The sequence below is a fragment of the Erinaceus europaeus genome, chromosome 10 (assembly GCF_950295315.1).
Source record: "Erinaceus europaeus chromosome 10, mEriEur2.1, whole genome shotgun sequence".
NCBI lineage: Eukaryota > Metazoa > Chordata > Mammalia > Eulipotyphla > Erinaceidae > Erinaceus > Erinaceus europaeus.
In genome coordinates this window covers 5,095,478-5,115,417 of record NC_080171.1, presented here as the reverse complement: position 1 = coordinate 5,115,417, position 19,940 = coordinate 5,095,478, and the positions used below count along the sequence as shown (strand labels likewise).

The following is a 19,940-nucleotide window of genomic DNA, read 5'->3' as shown; positions in this document are numbered from 1 at the left end:
ACAGCCCTTGAAGTCCTCCCAGCACTACGTAGTCTCAGTTGGTGACTGAGACGCCTTCCCCTTGGAGCCGGCGTTTTCCTATTCTCCTGGTATCACTTTTCCTAGAAATGAGAAGTCCACTTTGGCCTTGCTCTTGATCGTGGACACGCAGTTTGGGGTGATGTGAACACCCCAGCTGGGTGTGTTTTTTGCGAAGTACAAAGTACAGACGTTAAGCAAAAAGAAGGGATGATGCTTGGCATTGGGAACTCTGGAAGCCTGAGGCAGATATTTCTTCATCGCCGTCTCCCCTGACTTAAGGTCTGCGACAGAACCTCAGACAAGGGTGGCCAACTTTCGTTTTCCATGTAAGACTGGATTTGCTGTGCTAGGATGAAAAGTACTGTTCAAGGTGGAGACTTTGGTACATCATATAATAGTCCTCCTCTTAAAGTGTGGAGATTTAAAAAAAATTAATATTTATTTATTCCCTTTTGTTGCCCTTGTTGTTTTATTGTTGTAGTTATTACTGTTGTTATTGATGTCGTCGTTGTTGGATAGGACAGAGAGAAATGGAGAGAGGGGGAGAGAAAGAAAGACACCTGCAGACCTGCTTCACCGCCTGTGAAGGGACTCCCTTGCAGGTGGGGAGCCAGGGGGCTCGAACTGGGATCCTTATGCCGGTCCCTGTGCTTTGCGCCTTGTGCGCTTAACCTGCTGCTCTACCGCCTGACTCCCAAGTATGGAGATTTCTTTCCTCTGCTAGGACAGGTTCAAACTATTTTGGTTACACAGTAATAATCAAAAGTCAGACACAGTTATAAGGTTTGGCCTTGAAGCAGTGCCGTAACTTCAGTGTCGAAACAGAAGATTCTGGGTACATCTGGGTGACAAGTCTAGCAGATGGAGACTTGTCTCAAGTGGCCTCCCCCAGGGCTCTGTTCTGGCTCCTACGCTATTTAATATTTACATCAATGACCTCCCAGAAACTTCTTCAAGGAAGTTCATCTACGCCGATGACATCTGCTGTGCAACTCAGGCATCCAAGTTCCACATCCTTGAGGAAACACTCACGAAAGACATGTCTCTGATATCTGATTACTGTAAAAAATGGCGACTAATCCCTAGCATTGCAAAAACGGTATCATCTGTTTTCCATCTACACCATGCCTCGGCCTCGTGTGAGCTTAATGTGCAGCTCGGCGATACGAGAATCCGGCATGAAGCCCATCCAGTCTATCTTGGCGTTACTCTCGATCGCACTCTGTCATTTCACAAACATCTCATAAAAACTGCAGCAAAGGTGGGCGCGAGGAATCACATCATTTGCAAGACTGGCCAGCTCCTCATGGGGCGCGAGCGCTTCCACACTGCGATCATCATCTCTGGCATTCTGCTATTCCACTGCAGAATACTGTGCCCCAGGATGGTTCCGTAGCCCCCATGTCCACTTGGTCCTTTCCAAATTATATTCCTCCATGAGGATCATTTCTGGAACCATCCGTTCCACCCCGGTTCCATGGCTGCCAGTTCTTAGCAACATCGCCCCACCAGATATTCGTCGGGATGCGGCATCATCTAAGTTCATTTCCCACGTCTACGCTCGACTGCACCTGCCAATATACGCGGAGATCTTCGCCCACCCTGTCCAACGCTTGACGTCTCGTCACCCAATCTGGTCCCCTACGCCTACACTGAACTTCTCTGTTCCAGACTCTTGGAAACAGAGTTGGCAGTCAGCTGAGGTCAAGAACAAACACCTCATCACAGACCCCTGCGAGCGTCAATCCGGCTTTGACCTGGCACGTTATGATCGGGCCCTCCTCAATCACTATCAAACAGGCCATGGCCGGTGCGCCGCTATGTTCCATCGCTGGGGAGCCAGAGACGACCCGAACTGCCCCTGCGGCTCCAGACAGACTATGACCCACATAGTCAATGACTGCCACCTCTCCAGATTCAAAGGAGGTCTCGAAACTTGACATCAGGCTCAACCTGATGCTGTTGACTGGCTATGGAAGAAGGGCAAACGCTAGAAGAAGAAAGTGTCGAGGAGGGGTAATGTTTGTTGATTGGTGGTGCTTGGTCTCAGCTTACTGGATAGCAGACATCTCCGTAGCTCAGGGTTAGTAGCCTGAACAGTGCACACTGGTTTTGGATATTCATGGGCAATTTCCATGGGATGAAAGCATCTGCTTAAGAGGTCGGGCAGTGGCACACCAGAAGCTCAAGAATCTGCTCAAAGGAAGCCGAGCTGTGGTGTAGCAGATTAAGCGCAGGTGGTGCAAAAGCGCAAAGACCGGCGTAAGGATCCTGGTTCGAGCCCCCATCTCCCCACCTGCAGGGGAGTCGCTTCACAGGCGGTGAAGCAGCTCTGCAGGTGTCTCTCTTTCTCTCCCCCTCTCTGTCTTCCCCTCCTCTCTCCATTTCTCTCTGTCCTGTCCAACAACTATGACAACAATAATAACTACAACAATAAAAAAAATCGAACCAATAGATACTAAACATGAAAGAAAAGCTTACCTACAGTAAGATCTATTATTGCATTTTGATTAATAAAAAGTCAAAAACAACAGGAGGTCAACTCGGGTCAAGTCAGTTATAACATATCCCCTTGGTAAAATATTGTTCAAACTTTGTACTTACATTGAGAATGTTTTTTTCCCCCGTGTCAGACAGTAGAACACAAGCAGAACCCACTCAGTTATGTGACTGCCGTACAGAGAGCACATAGCAGAAATGCAATAACTTGATAAGAACTCTGTGTATAAGCAGTTGAGCTTTAGAGGAGTTTGTGGTGTTTCCATTTTTCCAGATCATCTTTGTGAATGTTTATAGGAAAGAAAAAAGTACATATTGAATTAAAATAAAGACCTCCAGTGAGGTGTTCCCACTGTGCCCTCAGTGACAGGTGGAGAGAGAGCCACCTGGGAAATTAGGCACAGAGAGTGTGTCCCAGTGGAACTTAAAAGTTCTGGGGCTTTTTTAAAAGTTCTGGGAGAAGTCGCCATAAACTATTGACGTCTAAGCTTGTTGCGTTACATGGAGAAAAGGGAAGGGTTCTGTGAATCCATGTAACGCTATTTCCAAAGCACATGTGGAAGCCTGAGGTGCTGTCTGTAAGCGGTCAGACTTGAGAGAATGTCACATGCCAAGCAGTGTGCACGTGGCACATTGCAGCCAATCGGTTTGGGGCGGTGAGAGCAAAGGGGTGGGCTTCTTTTTCCTTGATTCATTCTTTTTTATTATTTTATTTATTGATTTATTCCCTTTTGTTGCCCTTGTTGTTTTATTGTTGTGGTTGTTATTATTGTTGTTGATGTCATCGTTGTTGGATAGGACAGAGAGAAATGGAGAGAGGAGGGGAAGACAGAGAGGGGGAGAGAAAGACAGACACCGGCAGACTTGCTTCACCACCTGTGAAGTGACTCCCCTGCAGGTGGGGAGCTGCGGGCTGAAACTGGGATCCTTATGCCTGGGTCCCTGCGCTTTGCGCCACTTGTGCCTAACCCACTGCGCTACCACCTGACCCCCCATTTTTTTTTATATGATTTACAACATTGCAAAATAGCAAAGGTACAGTCCCTACCATTCCCACCACCAGTTCTGTGTCCCCCTTCCCTCCACTGGAAACTGTAGTTCTCCCAAGTTCACAGAGACAGGTTGACTAGTATCTCTATAGCTGTCTATATATATATATATTTGTCCATTTTTTCCCCTATGGTCCTGCCTTCTCTTCCATCTTAAGTCACCCTACACCTATCACTACTTCTGAATGCCTTTTCTTTTTTCCTCTTCTCCCTCTGAGTCCTGATGGAATTGGGTTTCAGAGCCCTCTGGTCATTTTCCCCTAACATTTCTCTCCTCCTCCACCCCCCTGGAGTATGGACCAAAACTCTTTTTTTTTTAAAAAATATTTATTTATTTATTCCCTTTTATTGCCCTTGTTGTTTTATTGTTGTAGTTATTATTGATGTCACTGTTGTTGGATAGGACAGAGAGAAATGGAGAGAGGAGGGGAAGACAGAGAGAAGGAGATAAAGGAGAGACACCTGCAGACCTACATCACCGCCTGTGAAGCGACTCCCCTGCAGGTGGGGAGCCGGGGGGGCTCGAACCCAGATCCTTAGCCGGTCCTTGAGCTTTTGCGCCACCTGCGCTTAACCCGCTGCACTACCGCCCGACTCCCTGGACCAAAATTCTTATCTCACTTAACGTGATTCCTTTAAGCTCTGTTTAAGATGAGGAAGCTGCGTAGTATTAATAGCTGAGTAGTATTCCGTTGTGTATCTAGACCACAACTTGCTCAGCCACTCACCTGTCCTTGGACATTTGGGTTGCTTCCTGGTTTTGGCTATTGCAGATTGTGCTGCTATGAACATATGTGTACACAAATTTTTTTGGATGTGTGTGTTGGGTTCCTTAGACCATATCCCCAGGAGAGGACTTGCAGGGTCATAAGGCAGGTCCACTTCTAGCCTTCTGAGAGTTCTCCAGACTGCTCTTCACAGGGGTTGGACCAATTGACATTCCCACTGGCAGTGCAGGAGGGTTCCTTTGTTCCCTACAAACTGTCCTTTCTGATAGGGGTGAACTGGTATCAATGACTTGGAGTATTTTGTATATGTCTGTAGGCCTATCCTCTCCCCACTTTTGGATGGGGTTTCATTATTGCCGAGTTTGGTTTTTGGTAGCTGAGTTTGGTGAGCTCATTATATATTTTTGTTATTAGCCTTTGTCTGATGTATGGCATGTAAAGATCTTCTTCCAAGAAAGTGAGATTTATTCCTAGAATAAGCAGAGGTTGATGTGAGCAGACTGAATTATTTTTCAAATGGTCCAGTCGACATTAGGGAAAACGTGCAGTAACAGTGATGAAAACCCAACAGTGGCGGGCGGCAAGGTGTGTGGTAAAGGTTCACAATAATCCAGATCAGAGATGGGACGTCTTAGCTCTGGTCTTTCTTTTTTGTATTAACATGAGTATTGGGTTGATGATTTGAAGATTTAAGAGATAGTTAATAACCCAGGACTGTTGGCATTTTGCTTTTAAAATCTTCTAATCCCTTAGCAGGGATTTTAAGTTTTGTTTGTTTTTACTTTTTTTTTTTTTTTTTTTTTCCTCCTGGGTCATCGCTGGGGCTCAGTGTCTGCACCATGAAGCCACCGCTCCTGGAGACCTTCTTCTTTTCTTTTCTTCTTTTTCTTTTCTTTTCTTCTTTTTCTTTTTTTTTCTTTTGTTGCCCCTGCTGTTGTAGCCTTGCTGTGGTTGTTATTGTTGTTGTCGATGCTGATATCATTTGCTGTTGGATAAGACAGAGAGAAATGGAGAGAGGAGGAGAAGACAAAGGGGGAGAGAAAGACAGACACACCTGCTTCACTGCAGACCTGCTTCACCGCCTGTGAAGTGAATCCCCTGCAGGTGGGGAGCTAGGGGCTCGAACCGGGATCCTTACGCTGGTCCCTGCGCTCCGCACCACCTGCGCTTAACCAGCTGCACCACCGCCTGACCCCCTGTCCTTACTTTTAAATCTCTCAACTTCATAGTAAAAATTTTTAGAAATAATCAGGACAGATGCTGGGTCAGCCCTGGATAAAAACGTCATTTCGTAAAAATGCCGCATACTCTGCAAATCAGACAAATCCAAACTATTGACAGGTTTCCTTTGAAAAGACTATTTGCTTTTGGTGACAAAGTTCCTTCTGTCACCATGAGTTCCTTGAGAAGCTGGAGTTCCAGACCTAGGACTCAGTGGGCCCTGAGTGTCCTCAGTATGTCAAGGAGTGAACTCAAAGCTGCCAAGTTAAAAAAAAAAAAAAAAAGATGTTTGAAGTGGGTTTTTTTTGTTTGTTTGTTTGTTTTTGGTCTTTGTTGCTTTGTCTTTGTTTCTTGGCAACCACCCACAGGTCGATATTCATTTGACTCATGGCAAGGAGTGGGGAAAAGGTGGTCAGGAAAGATGTCTTTTTGAGTCCTGGTCAACATTCTTCACACAGATTTCAAAATTAGGCAAATTGGAATCAGTCTAGCTTTCTTCTCCTGAAAAAATGAGCAACTTAGAAAACATTTACTCAAGTATTTATCGTGGTTAAATGGCAAGTGTGGCTAAACATAACCAATAGCATAATTATTTTAGAGGTTGTGCTGACCTCCTTTTATATGAAGGACGTGTGTGTTGACTAAGCCAAAGCGCTGGTGGGAAGTGACAAATGCACAAGTCACACTTTCGGATGCCTGATTTCAAAGCTCTGACTCCTCTGCTATTCTTCTTCTTTTTTTTTTCCTTCTTTTACGTCATCAAATTAAACAAGTGAAAGTTCATAGAGGTCTGTGGGAGTGAGGAGTCCCACCCCTTGGGAGTTAGGGGAGTGCTCTTGGAAAAGTCTCTTGGAAACTTACTGTGAGCCTTTAGCAGGAAGAAAAGAAATAAAGAGGTTGAACTTGACTTCTTCCTCTTCACCTTCAGTCATTAATTTTTTTAAAAAATATTTATTTATTCCCTTTTGTTGCCCTTGTTGTTTTATTGTTGTAGTTATTATTATTGTTGTTACTGATGTTGTTGTTGAATAGGACAGAGAGAAATGGAGAGAGGAGGGGATTACAGAGAGGGGGAGAGGAAGACAGACACCTGCAGACCTGCTTCACCACCTGTGAAGCGACTCCCCTGCAGGTGGGGAGCCGGGGCTTGAACCAGGATCCTTTGCACCACCTGCGCTTAACCTACTACGCTATCGCCCGACTCCCCAGTCATTAATTTTTAAAACTTATTTTAATAAGCAAGGTAAGAACTTGCCTTTTTTGAATGCGTTCAACAAGAACAAGCCTGAAAGTGACAAAGACATGGCTCCTCTGTTCATTATTGAGTCGTTTATAAAGTCCGCTGATCTCTGGGAAACCGTTCTTCTAGTCAGATCAATGTACAAATTTTGTTTTAAAAGAACTTCATTCTCCTTTTTTCTTTTTTTCTGCCGTCAGTATGATGTTGTAAGGACACATTAGGCTTTTCACAGGACTATCTGCTGGCCCCCTGTCCTCTGATTCTCCAGCTCACATTCATCACAGCTGATGGTGATGCTCCCATCTGCCGGGCATATGGACTCGGTGGTGCTCGGCACATCTTTGTTCCAGTCTAGTCCCAGAGAATATTTGAGGATTGCCTTGCAAATTGTCCCTGTCCTCTCCTGTGCCCTCATTACACTCTGTCTCTGCTGTCGCATCGATGGAAATCTCTGCCTTGGAACCTCACTGATAATGTCTGTCTTCCTCAAATAAACATGGAGCTTTGGAAGGCCAGAACTGAGTCCCATTCATCTGGGTAGGCCCCTCACTTTGGCAAGGGACAGACTGCCCTTTCCGAAGGACCTGGCACTCTTGACTGGCTTGACTCGTTTTTGTTGACTTGGGCCCTGTGCTAACCAGACATTCCTGCATGCGGCTGAAGAGATTATGACAAGTAGATTAGTGAAGAAGACAGATTTCATTCTACATGTGGCAACAGCTCCAAACAGAGTCTAGAGCATTGTACAGTTTTCTGAGTGTGGATTTTTACTTCCTTTGAATGAGCTTTTAGTAAGTTTGGACTCCCCCATTATTCTAACCATGCTTTGGTATAAGTAAGAGCTATTGTGAACATCTCTCTCTCTCTTTCTCTTTTTGATCGAGACAGAGAAATTGAGGGGGGAGAGAGAGATAGAGGAGGAGAGAAAAAGAGAGCCCCCCACCCCCCGTACTGCTTCACCACTCATAAAGCTTCCTCCCCTACAGGTTGGGACTGGGAGCTAGAGCCTGAGTCCATGCACACAGTAATGTGTGTGTCCTTTATGGAGTGCACCACCTCCTGGCCCCCACTAATACTTTTTTTAAACTATTTATTTATTCCCTTTTGTTGCCCTTATTGTTGTTTTTTTGTTGTAGTTATTATTGTTGTTGTTGGATAGGACAGAGAGAAATGGAGAGAGGAGGGGAAGACAGAGATGGGGAGAGAAAGACAGACACCTGCAGACCTGCTTCACCGCTTGTGAAGCGACTCCCCTGCAGGTGGGGACCCGAGGGCTGGATCCGGGACCTTTACTCTGGTCCTTGCGCTTTGCGCCACCTGTGCTTAACCCACTGCACTACCGCCCGACTCCCTCACTAACACTTTTGAAGGGTTTTTGGAGGTTAGTCCTTGCATTTTATTTTCTTCCTGCCTTGATAAACATTGTTCACTTTCATAAACAGTGTAACCTGTTTGGAAAATATTAATCTCCCCATTTAAACTGGAGTTAGGAATGGACTAATATTGGAACAGCTTTCCAGGTTTCTAGGATCATAGTAATTAATAAAGATGGTGGCTCTCACTTCTCGTGTTCAGGGTACTTAGAGAGCTTTTTTACCTCTGAAAGTATTCGGGTTCTGGGGTATTGATGAAATGTATGCCTTTAAGTCCAGTTAAAAATTATTTCTCGGCTACCTACCCAGGCCTCATAATACTTTTGATTTCCCACTGACTGTAGTTCACAGTAGGTAAATTCACATCCCTAAGCTTGGCAAGTCCCACAGTCAGCCATCCCACTGCAAATGGTGGAGTGGAATGTACTGCCCCAAAGTCAAGCTCCCCTTAATTGGAAACTTCCCTGTTCTTTATCCCTCTGGGACTATGAGCCAAAATTCTTTATAGGGTGCAGAAGGTGGGAGTTCTGGCTTCTGTAACTGTGTCTGTGTGGGACATGGTCGACCCACACCCCCAGCCTGTTTCTGTCTTTCCCTAGTGGGGCAGGCTCTGGAGCGGTGAGGTTCTGGGGAAAAAAATGGTGAGTTTGTCTGCCCAGGGAAGTCAGGTTGGCATCATGATAGCATCTGCAACTTGGTGACTGAAAGATGGTAAGATATAAAGCAGGACAAATTACTTAATAATCGGGAACCAAAAGGCAGAAATAGAGCAGATGACACTAGGGGTCTTTGTGTGGAAAGAAGCTAGGAAGTCTGTTTCAGATGTGTTCCAAGAGTCCCATGTCTTCAGTAATTTTTGCCTGAGCCTGATGCAGGCGGACTAAAAATATTGTCTGGGAAGGTGGTGTCTGAGTTGGGACTAGGACTAGAAAGTAGGAGTAGCACAGAGAGTGGCTCCCAAATATGAGGAACTTATATAAATATTGTTACCTGTAAACCCCAAAACACACTTCACAGGAAAAAGAAATCAAAGAGCTCTCTCCCTCCCCGAGGGAGAGTCCCATTCAGTCTGTGATTTATCCATCGTTTGTTTGGACCCTTTTCAGGTAAGCCGCAACTTTGAGCTGGTTGGACGGGTTAACTTGGATCAGTTGGAACAGATGAAGGAAAAGATGGAGAGCTACAGCAGTGATGATGAGGACAAGGAAGAAGAAATGAACAGCAAGGCTGATGAAAGAGGTTCGTACCCTCCCTGCCCTGTGAGTCCCAGATGGCATCCAGCTTGTCCATGGGGAGGCAGGCTCGAGGCAGAAGGTTGCTGGAGGAGGAACAGAAGGGATGATTCTTCTTAGTTAAGTAGCGGAACACACTGACTTGGGAAACATGGCGGGACCGTGGCTTTGTAAGCTGGTGCTCACCAGAGAAACTAGCACACAGGCTCGTGACTTGTTTGTATTAAAGGGAACCGTTACTGTGAAGGTGTTCAGGAATGTACACGGCTTTCCAGTGGAACATTTACTTAAAATTGCTCTTTCTGGAGTGTACACTGCTGAGGTTGTAGGGGGAAGCCACAGAGTCTGAGCCTCAAACCTGCCATGGGTGGCCCCTTTCAACCCCCTTGCTGCTGACAAAGGGGAAGAGGGAGAACAAAAGCTCTTAATTAACCCTGTGTTTACAGGGCACTGGGGAAAGTTTTCTTTTTATTATTTTTTTGTTTTATTTTACTTTTGTATTACCTTTATTTATTGGATATAGATAGCCAGAAATTGAGAGGAAGGGGACATAAAGAGGGAAGGAGGGGGGAGAGGGAGAGAGACCTGCAGACCTGCTTCACCACTCATGATGCTTTACCCCTGCAGGTGGGGACCCAGGGGCTTGAACTTGTGTCCTTGTGCACTGTAACCTGTGTCCTCAGCCCGGCCCCTCAATTCTTTATTTCCCCTTACTGTTGTTTTCAAAGGCAGGATTAGTAGTAGACACATAGTTACATCATCTGGGTATAAACTTCTATATTGTTCAACATAGGATGTTGTGGAAACCCCAAGTCTGCGTGTGTGTGTGTGTGTGTGTGTGTGTATACTTTAATAATAACAATAATTTACCAGAACACTGCTCCGCTTTGGCTTATGGCAGTGCTGGGGATGGAACCCAGGACCTCAGAGCCTCAGGCTATAACGCCTTTTCGTTATGTTGTCTCCCAACCCTAGATATGTTCTCTGGCTCCTGTGGGTTTATCAAAAGCACATGGGCAGGATAAACATGAGAATGGCATGTTGTGTTCCTCCCACTGATGTCAGGAACGGTACTAGCTGTCATTACTGAGCAGCGCTGTGTGCCAAGCCCAGTGTTGGTGGTTTTTATCCAACTAGTTTCTCTGTATGCAACACAGATGGCTCTGCCCTTGACCTGTCTGGATGCGACTCCCGATTCTGCTATCACGGTGCTACTTGTATTTATGATTCTGGGTAGATTACTTTATTTTCGTGTTCCTCTGTCACCTGGTAGCATTAATATTAATGCATATATCTCCTAACATTTCTATACAGATTAAATGAGATAACATCTAGGCATGAACCCAGTTGCCAGAACATAGTTACCACCTATTTAATGATAATGCAAGTGGTATTATCATTTTACAACATAGAAAATAAAGAGCCAGGAATTTTAAGAGCTTGTTAAAAATTAAGAGAGAGGAGAAAAAGAAAATAAAAATTGGGCCAAAGAAATAGCTTGTTGGGTAGGGTATATGTCCATACCATGCACACCACCCAGGTTCAAATCCGAGCACCACAAGAGAGTGTCATGGCAGCATGGGAAGGTCAAGTACTGTGGTGTCTCTCTTCTCTCTGTGCATTTCTGAATGAAATTGATTGTCTGAGCATGGTGACAATACATACACTCACGGCCCCAGGTCCGCCACCACCCTCAAAAGAGGGAGATAAACAATAAACCAATTTAGTAAAAACTAACAGTAGAAGTTTGATTTAAATCTTTTGGATGCAAAAGCAAGATTCCTTCTAGATTTCCTGCCATCTCTCTAGCCCTCCGGGCAGTGGAATATTGTTCTTTCATGGGAGCCTAACCCTGAATTCTGTCAGTTCAGTGGCCCTCAGGGATCATTGTTCTTCCTGCTTAGTAAATCTGTGAGCCTACGGAAACCTGCTTAATTACCACTTCCCTCTAAGGTAGTGCTCCTGTTCTTTTTCTTCACTTGCCCCTCTTTTCAATTCTGTCTGTTCCATGAGATAACTGGAAACCAGTTTTGTATAGTAGGGTTCCCATCAGGCCCCTGACCCAACCAGGAGGCACCAAGGACTATTCCAGTCAAGTTGTGCTAGCTCTTTATTCAATTTATTGGATATAGATAGCCAGAAATTCAGAGGAGAGGGGAGGGAGGGAGACCTGTAGCCCTGCTTCACCACTCGTGAAGCTTGCCCCCTGCAGGTGGAGACCCGGGGGCTTGAACTAAAGAGTGTGCCCACCTTCACCCTGAGGAGGCAAATGGGGGCCAGGCGGTGGTGCACCTGGTTGACTACACGTTACCAAGCGCAGGGGACCCGGGTTCAAGTCCCCTTGGTCCCCACCTGCAGGGGGAAAAGCTTCACGAGTGGTGAAGCAGGGCTGCAGGTGTCTCTCTGTCTCTCTCCCTCTCTATTTCCCCCTCCTCTCTCAATTTCTCTCTGTCTCTGTTCATTAATAAATAAATAACATTGAAAGAAAAAAAAGCAAATGGTCTCACTCTGTGGGTTGATTACTCTTGTAAAGCTGCAAATTTTACTAGAATGAGCTGTCATCCATTTTTTTATAAGGAGCATGGCTGTGATTGAAAAAGCATGTTTTTAAATTTTTTTTTGGCTTTTTTTTTTTTAACATTTCACAAATGCATTCTTGGTGGTGAAGTCTTTAACGTCTGTTTGCTGTTATCAGAGTTCTGGGAGAGGAGGCTTTTGTCAGTGGGGACAGAGGCTCCTGTTTCTTTATGATGCTCTGTGCCTTGCCTTTCCTCTCCAGGAAATAAATTCTTCCTCATTTGTTATTATGACTTTTTTTTTAATCCCTAAAGCTGAGCATGCGAGATTCTAGAGGCTGTAAGTATAGCAGAGGCAATTACCCTTTTTGTTCTTTCCAGCGACTCTTCCATAATAAAAGCACAGAAAAATCAAATTTTAAAGATAGCAGATAAAAGTGTGGGAGCATTTGGCAAATTTCCTCGTTTACCTGCCCAACTACCCCCTTCAAGTGGACACTGTGGCATCAAGCCAGTTCTGTGTGACTGGACGGTCTTTGTGCTTCATGGTATCTATTTATTATTATTATTGCCTCCAGGGTTATTGCTGGGGGTCAGTGCCTGCACCATGAATCCACTGCTCCTGGAGGCCATTCTCCCCCCCCCCCTTTTTTTTTTTGCCCTTGTTGTAGCCTTGTTGTGGTTATTATTGTTATTGTTGCTGTCGTTTGTTGTTGGATAGGACAGAGAGAAATGGAGAGAGGAGGGGAAGACAGAGAGGGGGAGAGAAAGATAGACACCTGCAGACCTGCTTCACTGCCTGTGAAGCGACTCCCCTGCAGGTGGGGAGCCAAAGGCTCGAACCCGGATCTTTATTCCAGTCCTTGCACTTTGTGCCACGTGCGCTTAACCCGCTGCACTACTGCTTGACTCCTGTGCTTCATGGTATCTAACGCTTTCTCGTTGATAGAGAAGAATCCAAAATTCATGAGGCTGAATCACATGGGGGGGGGGTGGGTCTTGAAGTGAAGAACCATCTACTACTGCCCTCAGAGGTGGGGGGGGGGGGTTTACATGAGTAACTTCTTGTAATGTCAATGGGAATTTGGAGCATCATATATTGCTGCCCTCAGAGGTGGTGGTGGTGGTGGTGGTGGTGGGGTGTTTACTTGAGTAACTTCTAGTAATGTTAATGGGAATTAGAAGCTCAAATCTTCCCAGCCCCCTCATGATCCTTGAAATAACAGCCTCCTTTTGTCTTGTCTCCTTTGAATAGAACTAGAATCAATTTTCCACCATCTAGGTAGATTCTTGCCAACAAGAAGAAAGGACACACAATTGCCTCAGGGTGTTTTTTTGCCAGACGGTCTGTCTTCTAGGCGTAGGGAGTAGGAGGTGGCATTAGCTTGTAGCTCAGGGCTGATGGAGAGCTAGCTATTTGATGTGTGACAGGTAATGATTGGCCCCCTCCTTTGAGGATGAAACAGCAGGAGCCATGGGGCAGAATAGATGACTGGTTTCATATTTCCTAAGGGAAAGGAGAAGACGTGCCAAGAGCATGCCCCTCGTTGGCAGTAGAGACTTCATCAGGCACTCCGAGTTCAGGGGGGGCTCACACCTTCATTGCCCCCTCATTCTTAATGTCCCAAGAAAGCTAGAGAGAGCACAGACTGACCACTGCAGGTCCTCTGAGAAGAGTATGGAGCTAGTTTGAAAGAGAAGAAGCCATCCACTAGAACCTTGGCTGAGCCCTCCCCACCCCCTCTCATTATGCAGCTGGGCGGAGTCAGGAAGGCATTCTGTTGATTCTTTGCCCAAGATAATCCCTGCTAAGGAATTAATGCGCAAAGCAGATGGTGCTGTCTCATTTCCAATGAAGAGAATCAAGGAAGATAGTCTGTGCAATTATTTTTAATGGCTCGTGTGGTGATCTTCTCAATTTGTGAGAAAATGTTTCATCTTTTGTTAAAACTAGCTCCATTCACGTCACTTTCTGTGCTGAGGATTAAAGCAGGACAGAGACACCTCTACTGTGAAAACACCATCCTGAGGTTTTTATTAGTGGGAACCTTGCAACCTAGAGCTACCTCCCAGGAGCATCTTGGGTTTGCAGGCAAAGAGTCACAGGCAGGAAGGAGATCATTGGGAATTGCCCTGCACTGCCCTCATTTTGCGTTGAGGCTGCAGAATTAAGGTCTTCTGCTCATTACCTGCGTGAAGACCTGGTCCTTTGTGCTGTAATGACAGACATTTGGGCTTGGGACTCGGCATAACACAAAGGTTATAGACACTCATGCCTCTGAGCTTGCCAAGAATGGTGTGTAAAAATTAGCCAGTCTCCATTTATCAGACCCCCTCCCATGTGCCCAGTGCTGTGGAAGGAACAAAACAAGGACTGTTCCTATTAGCTGTTTACAACAGAACTGTCCAGAAAGGCCTGTGTGATCCACACAGCCAAAAGGGAGGAATAGATGCTGGTCAGACATGCTCTCCTATCCAGGATACAGAGTCCTGCTGGGGTCTTTGGTCAGGGCTCTCATTCGGGGACCCAAGCACCCTGGGATGGGCGGATTATGATATCCATGACCGGTGACTGTGAGTTGTGTGCCCTCAGCCTTCTCTGGAATGAGTCAACACCCTGAGGTCTGGTTACGTATCGCCTGGGGCATTCAGGACCCTGTATCCTTTCTAGGCAGCAAAGGTAAACGTGTCAAGCAGAAAGTGACCAGGTACTCGCCGCTGAGGCACTGATACGGAACATCACAGGAGAGAGAGGTGGCACGAGGGGTGCAGAAAGGCTTTTCTTTGTTCCTTGCCTCCAGTCACGGAGGCTCAGTGCCAGCACTGTGAACCCACTGCTCCTGGTGACCTCCAGTCACTGAGGCTCAGTGCCAGCACTGTGAACCCACTGCTCCTGGTGGCCTCCAGTCACTGAGGCTCAGTGCCAGCACTGTGAACCCACTGCTCCTGGTGGCCATTTTTTCTTCTCTCTCTCTCTCTCTCTCTCTCTCTCTCTGTTTTATCGGATAGAGAGAAATTGAGATGGGAGGCAAAGATAGAAAGACAGACACTTGCAGACCTGCTTCACAGCTTGTGAAGCATCTCCTCCTGCAGGTGGAGAGCTGGGAGACTTGAATCCAGATCTTTGCACAGGTCCCTGCGCTTAGTACAATGTGAGCTTAAGCAGGTGCACCACTGCCCAGCCTCCTTCAAAGGGATCTTCAGGCAAGAAAGACTTAGGTTATTTGGGATGACTGCAGGTGGGGAGGCGAGGAGGAATGGGGAAACTCGGGGTCCTGGAAACCAGGAACAGTAGGAACAGTATCTGAGGGCTGTTGAACAAATGCCATTAGGGGAGCCGGGCTGTGCACATGGTGTGAAGCGCAAGACTGGCGTAAGGATCCCAGTTCGAGCCTCCTGGTCACCACCTGCAGGGGAGTTGCTTCACAGGCGGTAAAGCAAGTCTATAGGTGTCTGTCTTCCTCTCCCCCTCTCTGTAATCCCCTCCTCTCTCCATTTCTCTCTGTCCTATCCAACAACAACGACATCAACAACAACAACAATAATAACTACAACGAAGATAAACAACAAGGGCAACAAAAGGGGGAAAAAAGAAAAAATTCAAACAAAATAAGTAGCATTAGGATGGAAGGAGAAGGAATCTGGAACCCACTTGATTGTTTCCACCAGTGACTTTACATGTGAAAGTGGGGGTGGGGTGGGGGGCAGTGCTCAGAGACTACTGATAAATCCCCTCTGTCTGCCCCCTCAGCACACCCCGTGACACTTACGCTTTTTCTCCTCACAGATCTGATGGGATTTCCTGAGTGTGGGCCTCCTGTGAACATGGAGAAGCGTTTCCCATGTGAATTTTGCGGGCGGGCATTCTCACAGGGCTCTGAGTGGGAACGGCACGTGCTGAGACATGGCGTGTAAGTTGAATCACCCTAAGAACTGTCCAGCGTGGGAGGGAGCAGACCAGGTTCTTTTCCTGTTTCCCCTGACCATTGATACAGAGACTTGCCCCCTCTGCCTCTCTTGTCTCCTGCCATATTTCTGGGCCTGGAAGGAGAGAGACCGTTGCAAGGAACTAGGCTTCCCTCTTTCTGTTGCTTTTTACAGCGATCACTCAAAGATACAAGTCAAATGTGGGAAAAGTTATCTTCAAATAGCAAATCCCCATCAAGTACCATGCATAGAAGTTTAGTACTTTCTCTAGGTAGGGTCCCTTCAGCTGTTGTTAGCCTGACACTCCCTGACAGTGCATAGATGGGGTATTCAGAAGAACTGGCTTCTCGTCCTGTCTTGGGGACAGAGCCAGCTTCTGCCAGCCTCCCAGGTAGGAAGGGCGGGGAGCACTGTACAATACTTACAAAATCCTTGAATATATGAATTGTCTTCTAGACCAGACGCTCTCAAGTTTACGAGACAGAGAATCCTACACATCGTTTCTGTCCATTTGGCCCTTTCCCAGATGATGACCGTGTACCTGACATTCGGTCTAAACTTCCTAAAATACAGGATTCATCTTTAAGTTTTTGCTTTTCTGTTTGTTTGTTAGTTTCTGAACCTCATCTTGAACCTGTATTACCAGAGCTGCCATTCTAGCCTTAATTAGCAGAGGCGATGTTTTGCTGCTCAGTTTGAACTTTAGTCTCTGCTGTTAGACATATGACCCAGTGGAAGAGAGGACACGAAACCATTCTGTTGATTTTGAAACGAAGCAGAGTGCAATGTAGAATGATTGTAGACATTTTGTAGGTTCACGTTTTTGATATGATTCAAAAAAATGAGTGTCATGTAGCAAGGATAAATCCCACCAAGTATTTGAATTTCTGTAGCTTTTCTTTAAGTAAATTCCAAGGCTTTGTTTGGACCAGGGAAATTAAGACACTTGAATTCCTTTGCTGCTTTTGAAGACCTGCATGTGTGCTTATTTTCCAGGGCGTTGAATGACACCAAGCAGCTGAGCAGAGAAGAAATACACTTCAGAGAAAGCATAGAGGACAGTCTGAAGATGCCCTCTATAGAGGAAAAGGAAGATGACGAGGCAATTGGAATAGACTTTTCCCTAAAGAGTGAAACAGTAGCAATCTGTGTAGTCGCTGCTGACGAATCTCTCCTGGAGAACGTAGAGGCCAAAAAAGAATAAGCGTCGGGTGAAATTCTGAATCAAACCTTACTTGAACCACGATGAATAAATGGGAGGCCAGCTTGTGCTGAGAACGGGGGGTGGGCAGGAAAGAGAAAAACCGAAAAAGCTGCTTCATAGGACTGAACATTCTATTTTCAAAGCACTGGTACCTGTGTGAGTGAGTATGTAAATTAAAGTTATTTAAATGGCTGGACTATGGTGGCTCTATTTCCATCACTACCATCTTTTCTTCCGGATCTTCATGGCGGAAGCTTTGTTTATTGCGGAACGTGGAAGCACCTCCCACACACAGGGGTCTGCTCTGTGGTGGTCTTGGACTGGATGTGGAAACGGGAGCTCTGTGACCGGAGAAGACTTCTCTTAGGGGAACAACTTTTTGACGCACAACTTCGGGTGCGTTTTTCTAGTTTTAATACCTTAAGCTTTTTCAAGACCTAACTGCAGCCGCTTTGGGAAAAAACAAAAAAAAAACAAAAAACAAAAACAACTGCTTTGCATAAGACAGTCACCTGTTTCCTAGTACCTCAAACTTAACCAAGGGAATTCTCTGCATTTGTCAGTACTACCTGTCTTCGTCATTGTGGTTAAATGTAGAGAGAACTGCTGGGCAAGATGGTGAATGGAGAAAAAGAAAAAAAAAAGAGTTTTAAAGAAAGGAACACAAATTGTGCTTAAAATCCCCACGTGGGCTTTATTTCTTAAAATACTGTGATTTTTTTAATTATTTTAGTAAAAAACAAAACAAAAAAAAAGAAACAGACTTTAATTATTAGATAACTGTTTGTGAATTGTCATTCCTTACTCCAGGTAAGCTGTTTATCAGTGTTCAGCTTTCATTTTAGAATTCGGTAGATTTGTGTGAGCTAATAATTTCAAGGTGACTGTGGAGTTTTGTTTGCCACACATTGATTTTCTATCAGTTTGAGTGTTACAGACACAGCACAATTCAGTTTTTTCATATTAATTGTGTGTGAGTGTGTGTGTGTGTGTGTGTGTGTGTGTGTGTGTTTATTGTTGTTGTTGTCTTAATTTGGGGGCTGGGAAGATTTAGTTTTTTGGATAGGAATGTTTTTATTTTAAACATGGAAATAACAAAGAGGTTAACTGTTTTTTCTTTTCTTTCTTTCTTTTTTTTTTTTACTTAACTAAAGAACCAAACTTTTTGACACAGCTACGCAGCTTGTGGACCAGATGAGGAAGTCCTCTTCATCCTTTTGTTACTTGTCAAATTGACACATTATTTGTCTCACACAAACAATTTCTGTTAGGATGGACTGGCACACGCAAGTGTGTGTTGTGTGTGTGTGTATCAAGTCTGTCTTTTGTTTTTGTTTGCATTGTGTTGGGGGGGGCATGTTAACTCATTTATCTGGAGGGACAAAAGGGTGTGTTAAAGTCCCATCCCTTCGGTGAGAGTGGACATGAAATACATTCTACAAGGAGCCTAGAGAATTTTTTTTAACCTAACTCCCAGCTGCTGTTTCCCCATATTAGTTTGTCCAGGAGAAAACAGCTCAGACAAAATTAAGCCTACATTTATAATATGTTCTCATCGTGAACATAAGGTTTCGTTCCAAAAAGTAAGGGGGAAAAACAAAAATACAAACAAACAAACAAAACACCTTTCCTTGAAGCCTAGGTTCTAGAAGGTTCAATGCGTGGAAGTACGTGTGTGAGTGTGTATGTGTGGGTCCTTTGGTTTTCTTTTTTTTTTTTTTAACTTGGAGGGTTTGGGGGAGGGGGGGAGCGAGGGAGAGGGAGTTGATGAGATGAGGGTGTCCCACACAGCTCCAGATTAAATCCACTCGAAGATACTGCATTTGTGGAATAAGTGCTTACTTGAAAAGCATGTTCTTTTATTTTCATGCTGTTAATTTTTTTTTTGTAGATGTTTGTTTTAATTTAATTTTTCCTTTAGGAATGGAGTCCATCACATGGAAACCAGGAAATGGGGAGTGTGTGAACTGTCTAAACAGTGACTCAACTTTTGCGTCCATATTTATTTTCAATTGGCCTCATTTCAAATGTATTAAACAGTTCCATACCTGGATTGGGTGTTCATAATGGTTACCAAAAAAAAAACAAAAGAAAAGAAAAAAAAAAGGAAAAAAAAGAAAATAATTGTGACATGCTTTTATCACTACTTTATTTTTCAAATAACATGTAAATATTGTAATCCATTGGATTTTGTTTTGCTAACCTGTTAATAAAAACATGGGACCATTATCCTTTTAACAAAGCTAGAATGTCATTTCTTTTTTCAAACATACCTGATATTTTGTGACCGCACATTTTTGGATGCATTATTATAATTTTGTTGACTGTAATGACATAGAATTTACAACTTTTTGTTGTTGTTGTTTAATTTATACAGAGGACTTTTTTTTTCAGAGCTTGAAAGAAGAAAATAAATAGCAAAATGATAACCTATTGACTCCAATAATCAGTTTCTCCCAATACTTGATAAGATGGGGAGAATCTGAGTTCTTGAAGCCAACGGTAAAAAAAAAAAAAAAAAAAAACACAAAACAAAAATCACACTAGTAGGTTATTCAAGTTGTTTGCAACATACATTTTGTAATGAAATGTGAGAAATTAATAAAGAATTTTTTCACGTGTGTCCATGTGCATCTGTCATAGATCATTTCCTGGAGTAGTACACAGAGGAAATGTAGAAATAAGACAGCATGCAATGTCCGCCGGAGAGATCCCAAGTCACGGAGTTCACAGGCATGAGGCAAAGCAAAATAATTAAGGGGAGGTATGGGGTTTTCAGCATCTCTGTGTCAGCTGTTCCACGACTGGGATAGTTTGAGAGCGGACACATTTTCTTTTTTTCTTTCTTTTTTTATTTTATATTTATTGGATAAGGACAGCCAGAAATCAAGAGGGAAGGGGGTGATGGAGAGGGAGAGAAACAAACACCT

At 44.6% G+C, this 19,940-nt stretch overlaps 1 protein-coding gene across 2 annotated transcripts in view; it reads left to right on the top strand.

The window, feature by feature from the left end:
• Window positions 1–19,631, top strand: part of ZNF462 (zinc finger protein 462) — a 181,686-nt gene extending 162,055 nt beyond the window's left edge. For both annotated transcript variants that reach the window (XM_060199055.1, XM_060199054.1), the window contains exons 11-13: window positions 9,238–9,370; window positions 15,667–15,790; window positions 16,803–19,631. In XM_060199055.1, coding sequence (XP_060055038.1) covers window positions 9,238–9,370; window positions 15,667–15,790; window positions 16,803–17,010 — 465 coding nt within the window. In that variant the 3' untranslated portion in view covers window positions 17,011–19,631. The remainder of the gene's footprint in view (window positions 1–9,237; window positions 9,371–15,666; window positions 15,791–16,802) is intronic.
• The last annotated feature ends 309 nt before the right edge of the window (window positions 19,632–19,940 follow it).